Consider the following 15,535-nt stretch of genomic DNA (forward strand, 5'->3'; position numbering starts at 1 on the left):
TCTCCGACTGATAAACCAACTGGAATCAACAATCAAACACTGGAGAATTAAGAGTTCCACCTTGACTTCCGATTTCCAGGAATTAAACGCTTGAACACAAAGACGATTCTCAGATTGATAAACACATTCTTCTTCAACACCCCTCTTCAGAGGCTTCTTTCTCTTTTCCCCTTTGGTTGCATCCGTTGACTGGTTTCTGTTTTAAATCCAGAAGGATTTCTCCTTGGTTTTCTTTCATGAGAAGGAATAGCAGAAATAGAAGAGTCAGATCTTTCTCGGAGCTCAACAATCGGGGGTTTTACTTTGAGCAGAAATAGGAAAAACAGAGGTAAGTCATCGAGTGTCTTTTCTTCGACATATTTGCAAAAATAGATTATTTTCTGTAATCTTAACTTCCGATGGTTGATCACGGTTAAGATCAGTTTTACTTGTTGTTTCTGTGAACTTATACTAAAAACAGGGAAGAAGTTTGAAACGTCTGTTACTCTAACCCACACATGTGAAATTTTAATACAAGAGAGTGCTTATATGACACTCTTTGATCGGATGTACAGAAAGGTCTTCAGGAAGGATTGTGCAGGAAATCCGGACTCCCCAAAAGCTATTCGCCTATTACAAGAATTGAACATAACGCTCCTTTGGCAACACATAATATTGTTGGATCCACATTCCATCTGATTATGAATGATAAATGAATACCATTTGCAGCTCTAGTTTGGAAGAAGAGTGAAAACATTTTTATGGAGGAATTAAGACGAAATAGATAAAACGATAGATCTCATTATAAACATTTAACAAAAAAACACTTTTATAGGCATCTTCTCGTTTATGACAATTTCAGGCCACATATGGAACTGAACATCTAAAGGACCAGAACTACTTCCACATATAAAAGTACATTTCCACAATAAAACAGAAATAAGCCAATAACAATATCCTCAAAGAGGAGCTGGAACAATCTTTCCTGAACATGTCCCAAATCCTACGTTGTAACCATTCCCCTGCATTTGATTCAATTTCCATGAGTTACAAACCAAGATGGGAAAACAAATGTCCCTATGTATTAGTTTCAAGCCTGCATATTAAAATATGGGATACAAAGGGAGCATTCAATATCATGGATGGCTTTTTTTTTCCTAAGAGGGTGTATGACAATGTGAATGGTTTTGTTTTCAAAAACAAAACCTGCTACAGCAGCAAAAATGTATTGATTTTGTTGACATGGCAGTAGATGTTTTTGTTTCAGAAAACAAAACCATAAAACCATTCACACTGTCGAACACCCCTTAAATATATGCAGAATCCATGAATGTCAAGTGAGGGTAGCTTTGATGGAATTACATTTTGCACCAGAGAGACAAAAAAGATGAAACAACAGAAGAGGAAAAAAAAAAAGAAAAGGAATGTTTTCAGGCAGGAACCCAAAATGAGTATGTTTCCAGCCAGTTGGACATGTACTGTTAAATCATAACTTAGTACTGAAGAAGGGGCCACAGATTGTTTAGTTCAGCCCGTGCTTAATGCCTTAATCAGAACCTAGAGATTTTTACAAACAAAAGAAAGTAGCAGAATGGAATAGGTGAATAGGATAATAGTAGGAATTAATAGAGTTTAAATGGTCTACCTGCACAAAATACCAACACAAAAGCCACAGTGACATTTAATCATTTATTTGTTTCATACGGAAAAAAAAGACATTGTTGCAGTAAATTCCAAGTAAGATCAAATAGAAGATTAAGGAAGAACCTTGCAACAACCAGTAATAATGATTTCATCACCATCTTCCAAGAATTTACGAGTTGAACCATTTAGAGAAAGTGGTCTTTGCCCATTCCATGTTAATTCTAGCAGGCATCCATGAGATTCTGGTTCCTGTTAGGAAGTCAAATGGTTGCAAATGAAAAATCAAACAGCACAAGGAAAATTGTTCGACAGACTTCAAGAAATAAGAAAAACAAAACAGTGCTAAATCTAGTACAACCACTATTGCTCAGTACTACAGAACAGTATCTAAACCCATACCGGTCCACTAATGGTCCCAGTTCCAAGAAGATCCCCAGGCCTCAGGTTGCAACCATTAATTGTATGGTGTGCAAGTTGTTGAGTCAGTGTCCAGTATCTAGTTCACAATACAGAGAAGAATTAAAGATATTATACTACAGAGATTTAAATCAAAATAATACTTGAACTATGAAACCAGACAGCTAAACTCCTTGAATGCATATAAATTGCAGTATTGCATGGATACCAAGGGACTTGGTCAACATGTGTTCACAAGTCTCCAAAATATATGTCGAGCTCAGCCAAAATGAATCATGTGGATTTATCAAAATGCTTTCTGCATTGACTCTGCAAGATTACAAATATTCACTCTAAATGCCTCCATGTAACAATTATTTTTTTTTATCAATAACACTTTCATTAATTCATCAGTAGAAAATTTACAAGTGGAAGACAAGCACACTTATCTTCCAAGAGTCACAAAGAACTTCAAGAAATGAAAAAAGAAAATACAAAGATACAAAGACACTAACGTTACAGCTTAGCCCAAAACAAAGAATCCCTTTCTGCCCCTTGTTTTGCTAAACCATCAGCTAGGGAATTAGCTGATCTTTTAGTCCAACATGTCTTAACTTCCATCTCCCGCACCAGCCATTTGAATTTCCTCTTCTCATTATTATACTTCCATAAATCATTTTGATCTTTAGTAAGCCACCCTATCACCACCTCTGAATCCCCTTCAATTATAAGTTTCTTGATGTTCAATTCCTTAGCTTTCTAGGCTCCTTCCATAACTGCACATATCTCAGCTCTAAGGGAGTCACCCACTCCAATTGGGCCTGAGAACATAGCAGAGATGACCCCATTTTCATCTCTAAAAACACCCCCGAATTGTCCCGGGTTTCCCCTACTGCATCCATCAAGTTTAATTTCAAGAATCCACTAGGTGGGGGGGGGGGGTCCAAGCCACACTCATTACTGACTTGGTCTGCGTGCAATTTGCAATTTCACCCCACTTCCTCAACATGTCATCCACAGTGTAATCTGTGAATATTTCCAAAGATTTCAGCCACTGTACCACCCTAAAATGTATGATAGCCCTCAGATCTGCTGTTCCTCTCTGAGTTTCTGAGAATATCCTGGAGTTTCTTTCTTCCCACAGTGTCCAATATACTGCAGCCCTTAGCCCTCTCCACATTGTCCTTCCCCTTTTTAATTGCCACCTGAAAAAGGAAGGTGAGAAAAGGCCCTGCATGTCTGATGGGGGATTCAAGCTGCATCCAAATAAGGAGAAAGCCCAATCCCACAATGACCTCGCGAAGTGGCAAGACACCATTAGGTGAAAACCAGTCTCCCCATCTGCTTTACACAGAACACACCACTGAGGTGACAAGCAAGTATTGGGTCTCTTCTTTTGGAGTAGATCACCAGTGTTGATTCTTTCTAGATAGGCTTCCCAACAAAAACTACCAACCCCGGGAGGTATAGCTCTGCACCAAACCTCACCAACAGGGAAAGGGGACAAGGTAGAACTGGTGGACTGACTTAAGACTTTGAAGAACAAAGCACAAGAGAAAATGCCATTGGGGGTAGGTGTCCAAATTCTAGAATCCGCTCTAGTAGGGTCTAAGACAACGTTATCAAGAAGTGCAAGAAGGCTCGAAATACAGTCGAAGTCTGAGTCCCTCAAATCCCTTCTTAGACCCAAGTTCCACCCAATCCCATAAGTGGAAGAGGACAGGGTGGTGAAAGATGAGATCGGCTCATTTTTCAAATCAGAAAGAGACAAAGACGAAAACTGATCCTTTAGAGGGGCGCTCCCCTCCCAGGTTTGTTCCCAAGGAGAATTGCTTGTGATCCTAGCTCTGATTCCAGCATCCCATCCATTATGCTCTAGCCCATGAATACTTGCCACTATTCTAGCCCATAGCTTCTCCTTCTCCATAGGAAACCTCCACAACCACTTCCCCAGCAGAGTCATATTCCTTCTCCTAATACTCCCAAGCCCCAAACCACCACACGACTTACTCCTACACACTATCTCCCAGCTAACTCTATGATCCCTCTTCTCTTTTCCCGGCCCCCACAGGAAACCTCTCATTATCTTCTCTAATCTGTTAGCAATCTTCACTGGGATTTTAAACACCAACATGAAAAAGATGGGTAAGTTAGCAAGCGTGGCCTTAATTAGTGTAATTCTCCCAGAGGTGGTTCTTTTTCCAGGATACCAATCTTTTTTCAAACCTTTCCATCACCAGGTTCCAGAAACTCTCTCTCTTGGGATTATCACCTATTGGTAATCCTAAGTAGTTCAGAGGCCACCCCGAAACTTCACACCCCAACACTTCAGCACTCTCCCTGATCTCTCCCTCCTCCAAACTCACCCCCACTACACAGCTTTTCCCAAGGTTAACCTTCAAATTGGACATTTGCTCAAATAGTTGTATCACCGACTTTAAGTTCCTGATAAACCTCACATTACCACCTTCACAAAACAGAATCGTGTCATCAGCAAATTGTAAGTGAGTGAGGGGGGTTTCCACCCTCCCAACCCTCCAGCCTCTAATGAGCCCCCTAGAATCTGCTTTGTGAATCAGTTTCCCCAAAACCTCCACAATTAAAATGAACAAGAAAGGAGAAAGGGGGTCTCCTTGTCTTATACCCCTATTAGCTAGAAAGAAATCTACCACTGTCCCATTCACTAGCACTGAATAATGACAATTCCAAACACAACCCATGATCCACTTACACCATCTAGCCCCAAACCCAAATTTAGTTAAAAATTTCCTCAAGAACTCCCAGTCCACCAAGTCATAAGCCTTTTCCAAGTCCAGCTTACAGACCACTCCCTTCTTCTTATCCCTCTTAAAGTTCTCCACACTCTCATTAGCAATTAAAATCTGGTCTGTAATTTGTCTTCCACTCACAAAAGCTCCTTGATAGTGTGCAACGATATCTGGCAGTACCTTCTTCAACCTCAAAGACAACACTTTTGCAATGATCTTATACAAGCTATTAACCAAGCTTATTGGCCTAAAATCCTTTGGGTGGGATGCATCTTTCTTTTTTGGAATTAAGGCTATAAGTGTAGAGTTCACACCCGGATTGACAATTCCTCTCCTGAAAAACTCCTCAAACACCCGCAAGAGATCATCTTTCAAGATATCCCAACAATCCTGATAAAAAGCCATTGTAAACCCATCCGGCCCTGGAGCTTTTGTTCTATCCATAGAAAATACAACCTCCTTGATCTCTTCTATATTAAAGCTTCTTTCCATCCTTCTCCTGTTCTCCACCCCTACATCTAGCCAATCCAAACCTTCTACCCACACCCTTCTACTCACAGGCCTTCTTAGAATAGATTTGAAGTGCTCCACACAAGCCTTGGCAATCTCCTCTTGCTGTACTAACTCAACTCCATCTACTACCAATTTGGAGATAAAGTTCTTCCTTCTTCTGCCATCTACTAGAGAGTGGAAATACCTAGTGTTTCTATCTCCCTCTTGCAACCATTTACACCGAGATTTTTGCCTCCAACTAATTTCCTCCTTGTGCAGGCAGTCCTCTAACTGTCTTCTCAATTCTCTCCTGAGGTCATTGTCTTCCTCTCTAAATTCTCCCATTTCCTCTTTAAATTCAAGGCGTTCAATCTTCTTCATCAAGTCTCCCTTTCTTTCTTTTGTCCTCCCTAACTCCATCAAATTCCATTCCTTGATTCTTGCTTTCAAGAATTGTAGTTTCTTATGGAATCTCATCCCCTCCCACACCACCAACGGGTTACACTCATGCCACCACTCCCTCACTTTGTTAGGAAACCCTGGATGAAGTAACCACATTCCAAATCTAAAGGGGGTAGGACCTCCACACCTTTGTTCCTCCTTACATAACACTATGGGCCAATGATCTGAGGTCACCCTTGGGAGAGCTCTAGCATCCAAGGTTCCCCAATGTTCTTCCCAATCCAAACAGGATAGGAATCTATCCAGCTTAGAGCAAATGGGTCTAGATTGGAGATTTGACAATGTAAATGCCTTATGTGCTAGGGGAATCTCTTTAAGCTCAAAGGCATCCACAAAACTGTTAATCTTCCTCATGCTTTTTGTCACCCTCTGGTTAACCTTGTTGGACTCTTTCGAGAATCAAATCACATTGAAATCCCCACCCATGCACCAAGGCCCATCCCACAACCCTCTAATATCAGCCAGTTCCTCCCGCAACTCCTTTCTCTCTCTGTAGTCATTCGGTCCGTAAACATTTCTGAGCACCCACATACAATCATCCTCTTGCTGCTTAAACTTCATGGAAACCGAGTACTTTCCGATCAACTCCTCCAGACCTTCAACCACATCCCTCTTCCACATTGTTACAATCCCCCCGGAAGCACCCCACGATGGAGCCGCCACCCAGCTAATCCCCTTGGCTTTCCATACACTCCTTGCCCATTTGTCACTAAACTTCATTCTCTTAGACTCTTGCAGTAGCACAATGTCCGGGTCATACCGTCTTATTACCTCTTTTATTGTTGCTCTCTTCTTCGCACTCCCAATTCCCCTCACATTCCAACTAAGAATCTTCATTCCGCTTCTTTTTTACAAACCCCTTGCCACCTACCCACTACTTTCCCCCTTTCCTTCTATCTCCTTTTACCTCGAGCTTCTTGTCTTCTTCTACATCTCTCTTTAATCTCTCTACTTCACTCAACCTCCTCTTCTTTGTTATGATCTGCATCTTCCTCTTCTGTAAACTTTCTTTCAACTCGTTCAAATCTTCCAGCCTACAGCCTAACTTCCCTACAAATTCTGCTATCGTGTCTTCTCTCCCCGATTCCACCACCCCTACCCTTCCTACAGAATCCCCTTAATGTTATCTCCCTCCTTCCCTGCTTTCTCCCCGTAATCCTCTCCATCTCTACCCTCATTCCTTTCCTTCCTCTCCACTAACCCCTCCTCTCTTCCTTCCTCCCCTTCCCTCCTCCAAATCAGCTTCCCTTCCACATCCTTAAACACTCTTTCAATGATTTCCCACACTTTTCCACTCCTATACCTTTCTTCCTGCACCTTCCCACAATCCTTCCTTCCCCTCTCCCCCTCCTTAGAGAGCTCGCCTACTAGCTCGGCTGCATATTCATGGGCTACAGGACATGGTACAGGAACGGAATCTGGAACCAAAGACACAGGAGACACATTAGTAGCACAAACCAAAATCACATGGTTACCTGGGACTGATGGACAAGCTAGAATAGGACTGCTCCCGGCCTCCTTCTCTTGTTGCGGAGGTTGGTAAACAATTATCTTCCTGAGTTGGTTGGGAAGTACTTCTGTCCTTTGGTCAACCTGGTGATCTTTCCACTCTACCCCTGGGTCACCCATAGATGGCGTATTCCTGCTCTGCTTCCGGTTCTCCCGGTTTTCCCCTTCTGATAAACCTTGTGCACTCTGTGGTCTTGGGAGTGAGATAAGTCGATTGCAGTCTTCACCCTGGAATAATCTTGCAATATTCCACCCTTCCATATCACCTCCAGCACAGCTGCCTTCATCGTTTACACTGCCCACGCTAGAGCCATCAACAGAAAGGTCCTCCGATTCATCATCGTCTTCACCGCACTGCACCCATCCTTCAAACTTCTCTTTCTTCTCTTCGGTTCTTCCCCTAGTGAAACTTGGCTTCGGCCTCTCTGGGAAGCCTCGCACGGGGCTAAGCTCCTTCAGACTTCGTCGAGAGACCCACTGTAACGCCCTCTTCTTTTCTGGTTTTCGGCGCTACGCGCATTCCCCCCTTTGGCTCGCAGCTGGGGATGATGATAGACCGTAACCAATGTCTATCATAGTCGAAACCCCAGTCACGTGTTTCATTAAAGGCTCACGCACCTTTTTAACAAGCTAGGTCGGGCCCGCTGACCTGTTTGGGCCTTTAAAAATACCATTAGCAGCCCACATGGGCTTTTGCTTTGGCCCATTCTTAAACACCCGCGAGCTCACGTGACTTTTAAGAAGGGCACGCACGTCCAACCCCGGCCCCGGTTTGGTTTGGTTTTAACAGGTCTATGTTCGGTTCTTCCTTGGACCAACCCCTTTTCCTTGTTCAAAAAAGTCTTGGCGCCAGTTACAACCTATGCAAAGGACCTACCACCCTCCAGACTGTTCACTGCTTCCACACGCGAAAAACCCACCCCTTGCCTGCTACCCTTTTGTTTCTCCAGCAAATGTTTTTCCATTTTAGTGAAAGTGCTTTTCTTGTTTGAATCCTCCAACCCTTTCTTTCCGCGTAGCTCTTCTTCTTCAACCTTCTCATCCCCCTCCCTACGAGCCTCTTTCCAGAGCATCGATTCAGTGGATGAAGCTAGCCACACTGAGTAGCAATGCCCTTCGACTAGCACCTCTATCTTCCGGGGAATCTCCTCAGGTTTTACTCCATTCAATAAAATGGAAGTTGAACGAAGGTTTCCCCAAAAGGCACCTCCTAGTGATCCTCCACACATCAAAGCAATGGCTTCAGCAATTTCTTGCTTCAACAAGTGAAAGGGAAGACCTAAAAGACACACCAACACTCCATCTTCTACAAAGAAATCTTTGGAGTTAGATCCCGGACACCATCTTGATACTGTGAAATTTCCAAGTTTAGCTTGGATATTTAAAGCCTCAACTTCTACTCTATTCTCAAGCAGATCCAGCAAAGCCTTGTCCTTCTCAAAAGGTGTTAAAATAAATGTGCTCTCCATGTAACAATTATCCAACCATTTAAGCTGTCCAATAGGGCACTCTGGCATCTAATTTTCCATTTTACACATATTCATGATCCATTGTATTAAATCTTTTCCAGTTAACATCGAGATTAGGAAAATATGAAAAACAACTAGTCTGGCTACATGGCAAATAGGCAAAGGGCCAAAGGCTGTTAGTTTAACTTTTCAATTATAAAAGTAACTTAACTATTTAAGCTGTTTTTTTTTTGAAGAATAAAGATAAAGATAAAAGATTTCATTAAAAGATAAAGAAGCATTGCAATCTAGGTAGGTGTCAAGGTGACACACCAATAATACTTTAATCAACAAGGACATTTTCAGCATTAAAGGCTTGAATTTCAAGCACATCCCAAATGCTTTCCCCCAAATTTGCTCTATCAATTTGAGCAAAACCTGCCATTAGTTTTCCAACTAAAGAAATGAGAATTATGAGACACTCAATACTCTTGGAATTATTCTCGAATATCCTTCTGTTTCTTTTATTCCAGATAGTCCAACAAACAGCAAAAGGGATGCAGCTCCAGACTATCCTAGCCTTCTCACTCCCTTTGAATCTTGGCCAAGATGAAAAGATTTCAGCAGTGGTGATTGGCTGAAAAACTCTGACCCTGGAGAGTGAAGAATAAAACTTTCGGATGAAATTGGCCACCTTGCATGAAAAAAAATGATAGTATACTGTCTCCTCTTCCATCGCACATATAACAGAAGCTTGCCATGCTGAAGCCCCTATTATTCAAGTAGTCTGCTGTTAAAATGCTATCCAGGGAAACTAGCTTTGCAAAAGCTTCCACCCTTGGAGGGACTGGATTCCTGCACAAACCTTCTGCCTGTACCATGGTCACATGATCTCTCATAAGGGCCAAGTAGAAGGATTTCACTGAAAGCTTCCCATCCCTGCTCTCCTTCCACAATAGGGCATCCCTTGATGAGGTTGAAATGTTGGACTGCTCCAATCTTTCCAGAAACAAAATGCATGCTTCCAGTTCTTGATCCCTCAGTGGTCTTCTAAATCTTGGACACTATATCACCTGATCACCTATGACTTCATAGCATTGATCGATCCTTAATTGGTGTTCAGACAGCCTATACAACCTCAGGCACACTTCACACAACTTCCCCACTCCCCTCCATCGGTCCTTCCAAAATCTAACTCTAGCACAATCCCCCACCTTGAACATGGTCAAACTCCTAAAATCCTGATAAAACCTCATTATACCATTCCATACACTCACCCCATAAGGATTAGACACCTCCCTTGATTCCCACCGAAACCTCACCACCACATATTTCCCTACCACCACCCTCCTCCAAAGAGAATCCCTCTCCCTCTCCAACCTAATCCTCCAAAGTCATTTTCCCAAAAGTGCCTTGTTGAATATCTTCAGCCTTCTAATGTCCAACCCACCCCTTTCCTTTGGCCTGCACACCTTGTCCCATTTAACTAGATTAAACTTCTTGGTTCCCCCAACTCCTTCCCAAAGGAAATCCCTTTGAATCTTCTCTATCCCCATGGCCACCTCTGATAGGATTTTCAGCAATGAAAGATAATAGGTAGGAAGGCCAGATAGCACACTTATTATGCTTGTATAGTTTTATGAATTTTAAAAATAATATTAAAAATCATAATATTTAGTATATAATAAATTGTTATTTATGTGATAGTGTCCACTAATCCTACTTTTTTGGGTTCACTAAGTCCTCTCAGACAATTAGAGGATATTTTTGTTCCTTCAGGGCCGAGTAAGACAATAACATATAAAAATTATTGAGACCATACATAACCACTGTTACGCCTACACCAAAAAAGAGTTATATTTGTTATGCTTATACCAGCATAGAGTACCATTTTTACTATTATACCAATCCAAGATTATGGTCAATGATTTCTAACCAAAATAAGGTGCTGGTCCTACTCAATTTTCGTGTGCAACAAAGTATCATAAAATTGCAATGCAGGTAAAAATAGTAACTGATTTATCCTTACAAGTGTTTAAAGTTACTCCTTGTGACAACAGATGAATGTTCCTGTCCAGTAGGTTTGATCTCAACCTGGCAATGAGTAGGCCATGATCATTATAATGTATAAAACATACTTCTACAGCATCATATTAGAAATGTAAGTTTTTTTATAATCAACAGTAAAATTCATTAAAGAGAAAGGCTCAAGGCAATGAGCACATTACAACCATTTCAACCACATAAGCCCAAACCCAAAACAAAGATGGAGAAAAAAAAAAACAGAAAGTATAGATAGAAATGTAAGTTCATTCTCATTGGATGGTCCAGAATGGCCTGGCCTACCAGACAGCAGTCACAATACAACTACTGATCAAGAGTAAGAATACATAGAAGCATCTATACGCTACCTCTACAGAAATGTCATAGTTCCTGGATTTTTTTTCAGTGAGATATGGCAACGGAATGGGCTCCTGCAATTTATAGCATTCTTTACCATAAGAAATCTCATGCAAGAACTGTCAATTTACAAAATTCTAAAGGTTCCAGGCTCTGAAAAAACTAAGGTGATGAATTACCTGTTTTGGAGCATCACAGGCAAAAGGCTCCAAAGCATCCAGGGTCACAATCCAAGGGGATATTGTTGTACCTGCCAGCATCCAATACAAATATGGATTTTAGCCCTCAAAATTAAGATATGAACACAAAAACTGAAATTTAGATTCTCACCAAAACTCTTTCCTAGAAAGGGTCCAAGTGGGACATACTCCCATGCCTGGATATCCCTAGCTGTCAAAATCAACCAAAACCAGTAAAACATCCATAATTAAACTTAAACCTAATGAAAAATTTGCAACCAAAATAAGAACACTGTAAATACCACTCCAATCATTCATTAATACAAGACCAAAGATATGATCTGCTGCTTCATTAACATCCACAGGCTTTCCTAACTCATTGCCTGGACCAATAACAGCAGCCTGGAATAAAGAAATAAATAAATAAAGCAACTCATATCAAGAAAACTCAATAGGAAATGGTTCCTATGAGTTGAATTTCTAAATGCTGGCAATGTTAACATAAAAGTGCCCAAAGGACACAAGATAGAATTAAAAATCAACTATGAGGTTTTACCCCTGTTATAGAATTGTATCTACACTCAGATATAAATAAAACTGACCAGGCAACAATTTTATTCAACATAAAATGCTAACCATTTCTAGCTCAAAATCCAGCTTCAGAGAAGGTCCAAAATACGGTGGTGAATTGCCAGTTGGATGACCTTGACCTCTGGCAAAAATAGGAGAAACAAATAATATGATATGAAATATTACAGGATAGAAAAGAAAATTGTTCAGAAATAAGTTGAAGAAACCATGTATCTTTATATGATAGATAATAGAAATTTTGAACAAAAAGCAGACAACCCAAGGAGAGTCGAAATCTCCAAGAAAGGCTCATAACAAGTTAGAAACTTTGGGGCTTCAAAAACCACCACGAAAGACTAAGGTTAATTTGGACATGGTCCATTAATTATGTATTCAGGGCAACCTAATGGAAAAGGATAAAGTACCAAAAACTTGGTATTTGTCATATACAAAGTGGCAAGCAGAGAATTTAATGGCTACATCATTTTGTTAACTCTACAGAGCAGAATGTCAGTAATGACTTTCTATTTAATCAGATAAGTAGACATACATGGGAAACTGCAGTAATTCAAAATGTAATGGCAAATGATTTTTTAGTATGACCTGAACATTTGATAGGTTGGAATTTCAAGGTGAGCTTCTTCCAAAAAAAAGAAACTTCTAGATCAAATTTTCTACCTGGGTCTTATAATATCGGTTCCAGAGATAACAATTGATGATGCTCGTCCATGATATGCAATAGGGAGATGGAACCTGAAAATCACAGCTTAGCTATCAACTTTAATAGGAAGGATTAGCTTCAGACATGATAAATAGAAGTTTCATAGAATTAAAAAAAAAAAAAAGTATAAAACAGAAGAGTGAATAAGATAGAATATAGCTACAAAATTGAAGTCTATATAGAGTATAAACCTCAACAGTATAGTCAAATAGTCAACTTCTTGTTTTCTTCACTACATCCCAAATGATATCAAATTAAGCATGCGGAGTTTTAATCATCCTATAGCTTAAATGCCAATCTTCTGCAAGAGCACCTACTCGCCCTTTAAGTAATTATTTATATTTCACATATAACTTCAAAAGAGAGATTACCAGTTTGCTGGAATTGGGTTCTCTGGTCCACGAAATATGGTTCCACAGTTCTTCGCATGATGCATGGAGGAAAAGAAGTCTGTGTAATCCCCTATAACAATAGGCAGAAGCATTTGCACTTTGTTCTGTTCATGATAGGTAAAGTTAGCAATACAAACATGACTACCCTTGCAAAATTACATAGTATATCCAGAACTAAGATGGTGTATACCATTGGAAAAAGTGCCTTCTCCCTCAAACTCCCATTGTCACGTAATGTTGGCTCATCAACTGCATCCAGAGAAACTCAGTGACCTTTGATGTATGAATCACAAAACAAGTAATACAGAACTCTTGTTAATATTACAATATGAAGTTTCTGAACAAGGATTTTCAAAATGTTCATGGTATTTCTTTTCCTATTGTCCGTGACAAACTCCTAATGTTTCATTGCCACTTTGATGGGAACTGCAGGTCATTATCCGGAAAAAGAAAAATGGATCACCGGTTGCAAGAAAAGCAAGTCTTACTTTATAAGCTTGTGTATTAATTGATTAGGATTTCTTTTTCCCTTCAATTTTCTGCACAGGTAACCTTCCACTATTTTTCATGCAAACCTAGAGACCCTTGCACCAACAAGTCTTAACCTTACATCCTGGCATTATGAAAGAAAAAAAAAAAAGAAGGAAATATTTTATAAATAGAAAATGAGAGCTTACATGACAATAGCTTTTGGATCGTCGCGCGAGCTTCCTTCCACGCAGGTCTTCCCATCCCCAGAAACTTGTTTAGAGAAGGCTGATTACATAAGAAGATCATGTTATTTTGTTTTATCCTATTTTATTTATTGACCTCCAGAAAACCGAAATTTTGACAAAAGGGAAATAACACTATGATACAGAATTTACTATGATCGGCGACAAAAACGAAATGATGAGTAGTAAAAATACACCCGTAAAGAGACAGATGAATTGAGGTTTGAGGGAAACCAGACCTTTTGTGTAGCCAAAAGTTATTTTCCTTCTACTTTATAAAGAAAATAGCCGCATCAACGAATAACAATACTATGACTTCCGAGGATACCGAAAACCCACAAACAGAAGTAGAAAATTTACACGACTGTAAAAGCGGCTTACTATAATCGCCAATTTTGAGCTACCAAGCAAGCATTCAAGACACCGTATAATTCCACTAAATTCAAATCAAAACAGAAGAAACAAAGAAAGAAAGAGAAAAAGAAACACTACTTAATAGAACAATCATAAAACCGGACTAAGCTAAGGAAACTGAAGTTGGACGAACCTGAACGAAGCAATCAGAGTTCTTGAGCACCGGGCCATCGAAGAGACCAGCATTAGCGATCGCTGAGAGATCCAATACAAAGTCGCCGATGGCAACGCCGGGACGAGCTTCTCCACCTGGTTGGGGCTTGAAAACGCCATACGGAAGGTTTTGGATAGGGAAATGCGAGTCGGAATGAACTTGAATAAATGATTTCAGCGCCATTACTGCAAGGTCCCAAGAAGTGAAGACTGAAGCCGAGAAGTCGAAGGTTGCCGACGGAGTTTGGTAGGAGATAAGCACTGTATTTGTATCTGTAGCCAGTTAGCCACTTGTCAGTCTTAATTATTACACTAATTTTCAGATGGTCGACGCAAGAGATGATAGTTTGTTTGAACAATCAAAGCCCCGTATGTCAATTGTCATCTACTCTTCAAACCATGATTTTCAACCCGCCGTTGATCCGTTCGACCCGGTATCAGGTCTCAGGTTGCACATTTAATTTTGCATTCTAATGTTGAATTGATATGATTTCTTTTTATTCTAAGTAATTTTTTATTCCAATGTGTCAAATATGCCTTTGGCTTGCTATTTTCATCAAAATAAGAACCATTTAGTGGGCTTCATATTGCAGTTTTTAGTATTTTTTATAAATAAAATTTTAAATTTAAATAAAAATATATAAATTTAAATTAATTATAAAATTAATATATATATATATGTATAATATATGGTCTTACCTATTTGACCCAAATGGTCAATCTAATACCCTAGGATCTAGAGGCAAAAGCGATTCAACCTCCAAGTAGATTTTTAAAACATTGCTTCAAACCTCTTTAATGATCGCGATGATGACCATCACACCATACAAGACAAGTTCTTGCAACATGGTCCACCATCAAAAGATCGATAGATGGCATTAGGGTTGTCAATAGGTCGGGTTAAATGGTACATTTGGCCTGACACAATCGTATAGGGTTGGGTTAGGGTCAAGTATATTTGATTTAGGATTGGGTAAGGGTCAATTATATTCAGTCTAGGGTTGGGTTAGGGTTTTGATTCTTCAACCTGAATCGGGTAAGGGTTTTGGCTGTCCACTCTGACAGGTCATGATACCATGTATATATAGAAAGTATTCTTATAACTTTTTGACTTCTATCTCTATAGCCTTAAAGTTAAAGATTTATTTACATCTTGATTTTGGTTCTCTTCTTCTTTTTTTAAATGGAAAAGTGACACCTTCAAATTTATAAAACAATTTCATAACTAGAATTAATACATTTTATGTCTTCAAAATGTATATAAAACATGCAATTGAAATGTTACGGGTCATGTT

General features: G+C 39.9%; 1 protein-coding gene and 1 long non-coding RNA gene across 2 annotated transcripts; one reads left to right on the forward strand and one right to left on the reverse strand.

Moving 5' to 3' along the window:
- Positions 1–41: 41 nt before the first annotated feature.
- On the forward strand, positions 42–14,774 carry LOC148875190 (uncharacterized). Its single transcript, XR_016104893.1, has 2 exons — positions 42–328; positions 13,393–14,774. It is a non-coding gene; the product is annotated as an uncharacterized LOC148875190 (long non-coding RNA).
- Positions 761–14,424, reverse strand: LOC148875191 (fumarylacetoacetase-like). Its single transcript, XM_088964259.1, has 14 exons — positions 14,221–14,424; positions 13,638–13,716; positions 13,151–13,209; positions 12,940–13,064; positions 12,526–12,600; positions 11,914–11,989; positions 11,580–11,679; positions 11,429–11,488; positions 11,278–11,348; positions 11,110–11,172; positions 10,728–10,792; positions 2,023–2,119; positions 1,747–1,872; positions 761–1,001 (listed from the first exon to the last, which is right to left on the reverse strand). Exons 1-14 carry the CDS (start codon positions 14,422–14,424, stop codon positions 939–941), a joined length of 1,263 nt encoding a protein of 420 aa, XP_088820385.1. The 3' UTR covers positions 761–938.
- Positions 14,775–15,535: the final 761 nt, after the last annotated feature.

The sequence above is a fragment of the Nelumbo lutea genome, chromosome 1 (assembly GCF_056320005.1).
Source record: "Nelumbo lutea isolate HS-2025 chromosome 1, American lotus-T2T, whole genome shotgun sequence".
In the NCBI taxonomy this organism is placed as follows: Eukaryota; Viridiplantae; Streptophyta; class Magnoliopsida; order Proteales; family Nelumbonaceae; genus Nelumbo; species Nelumbo lutea.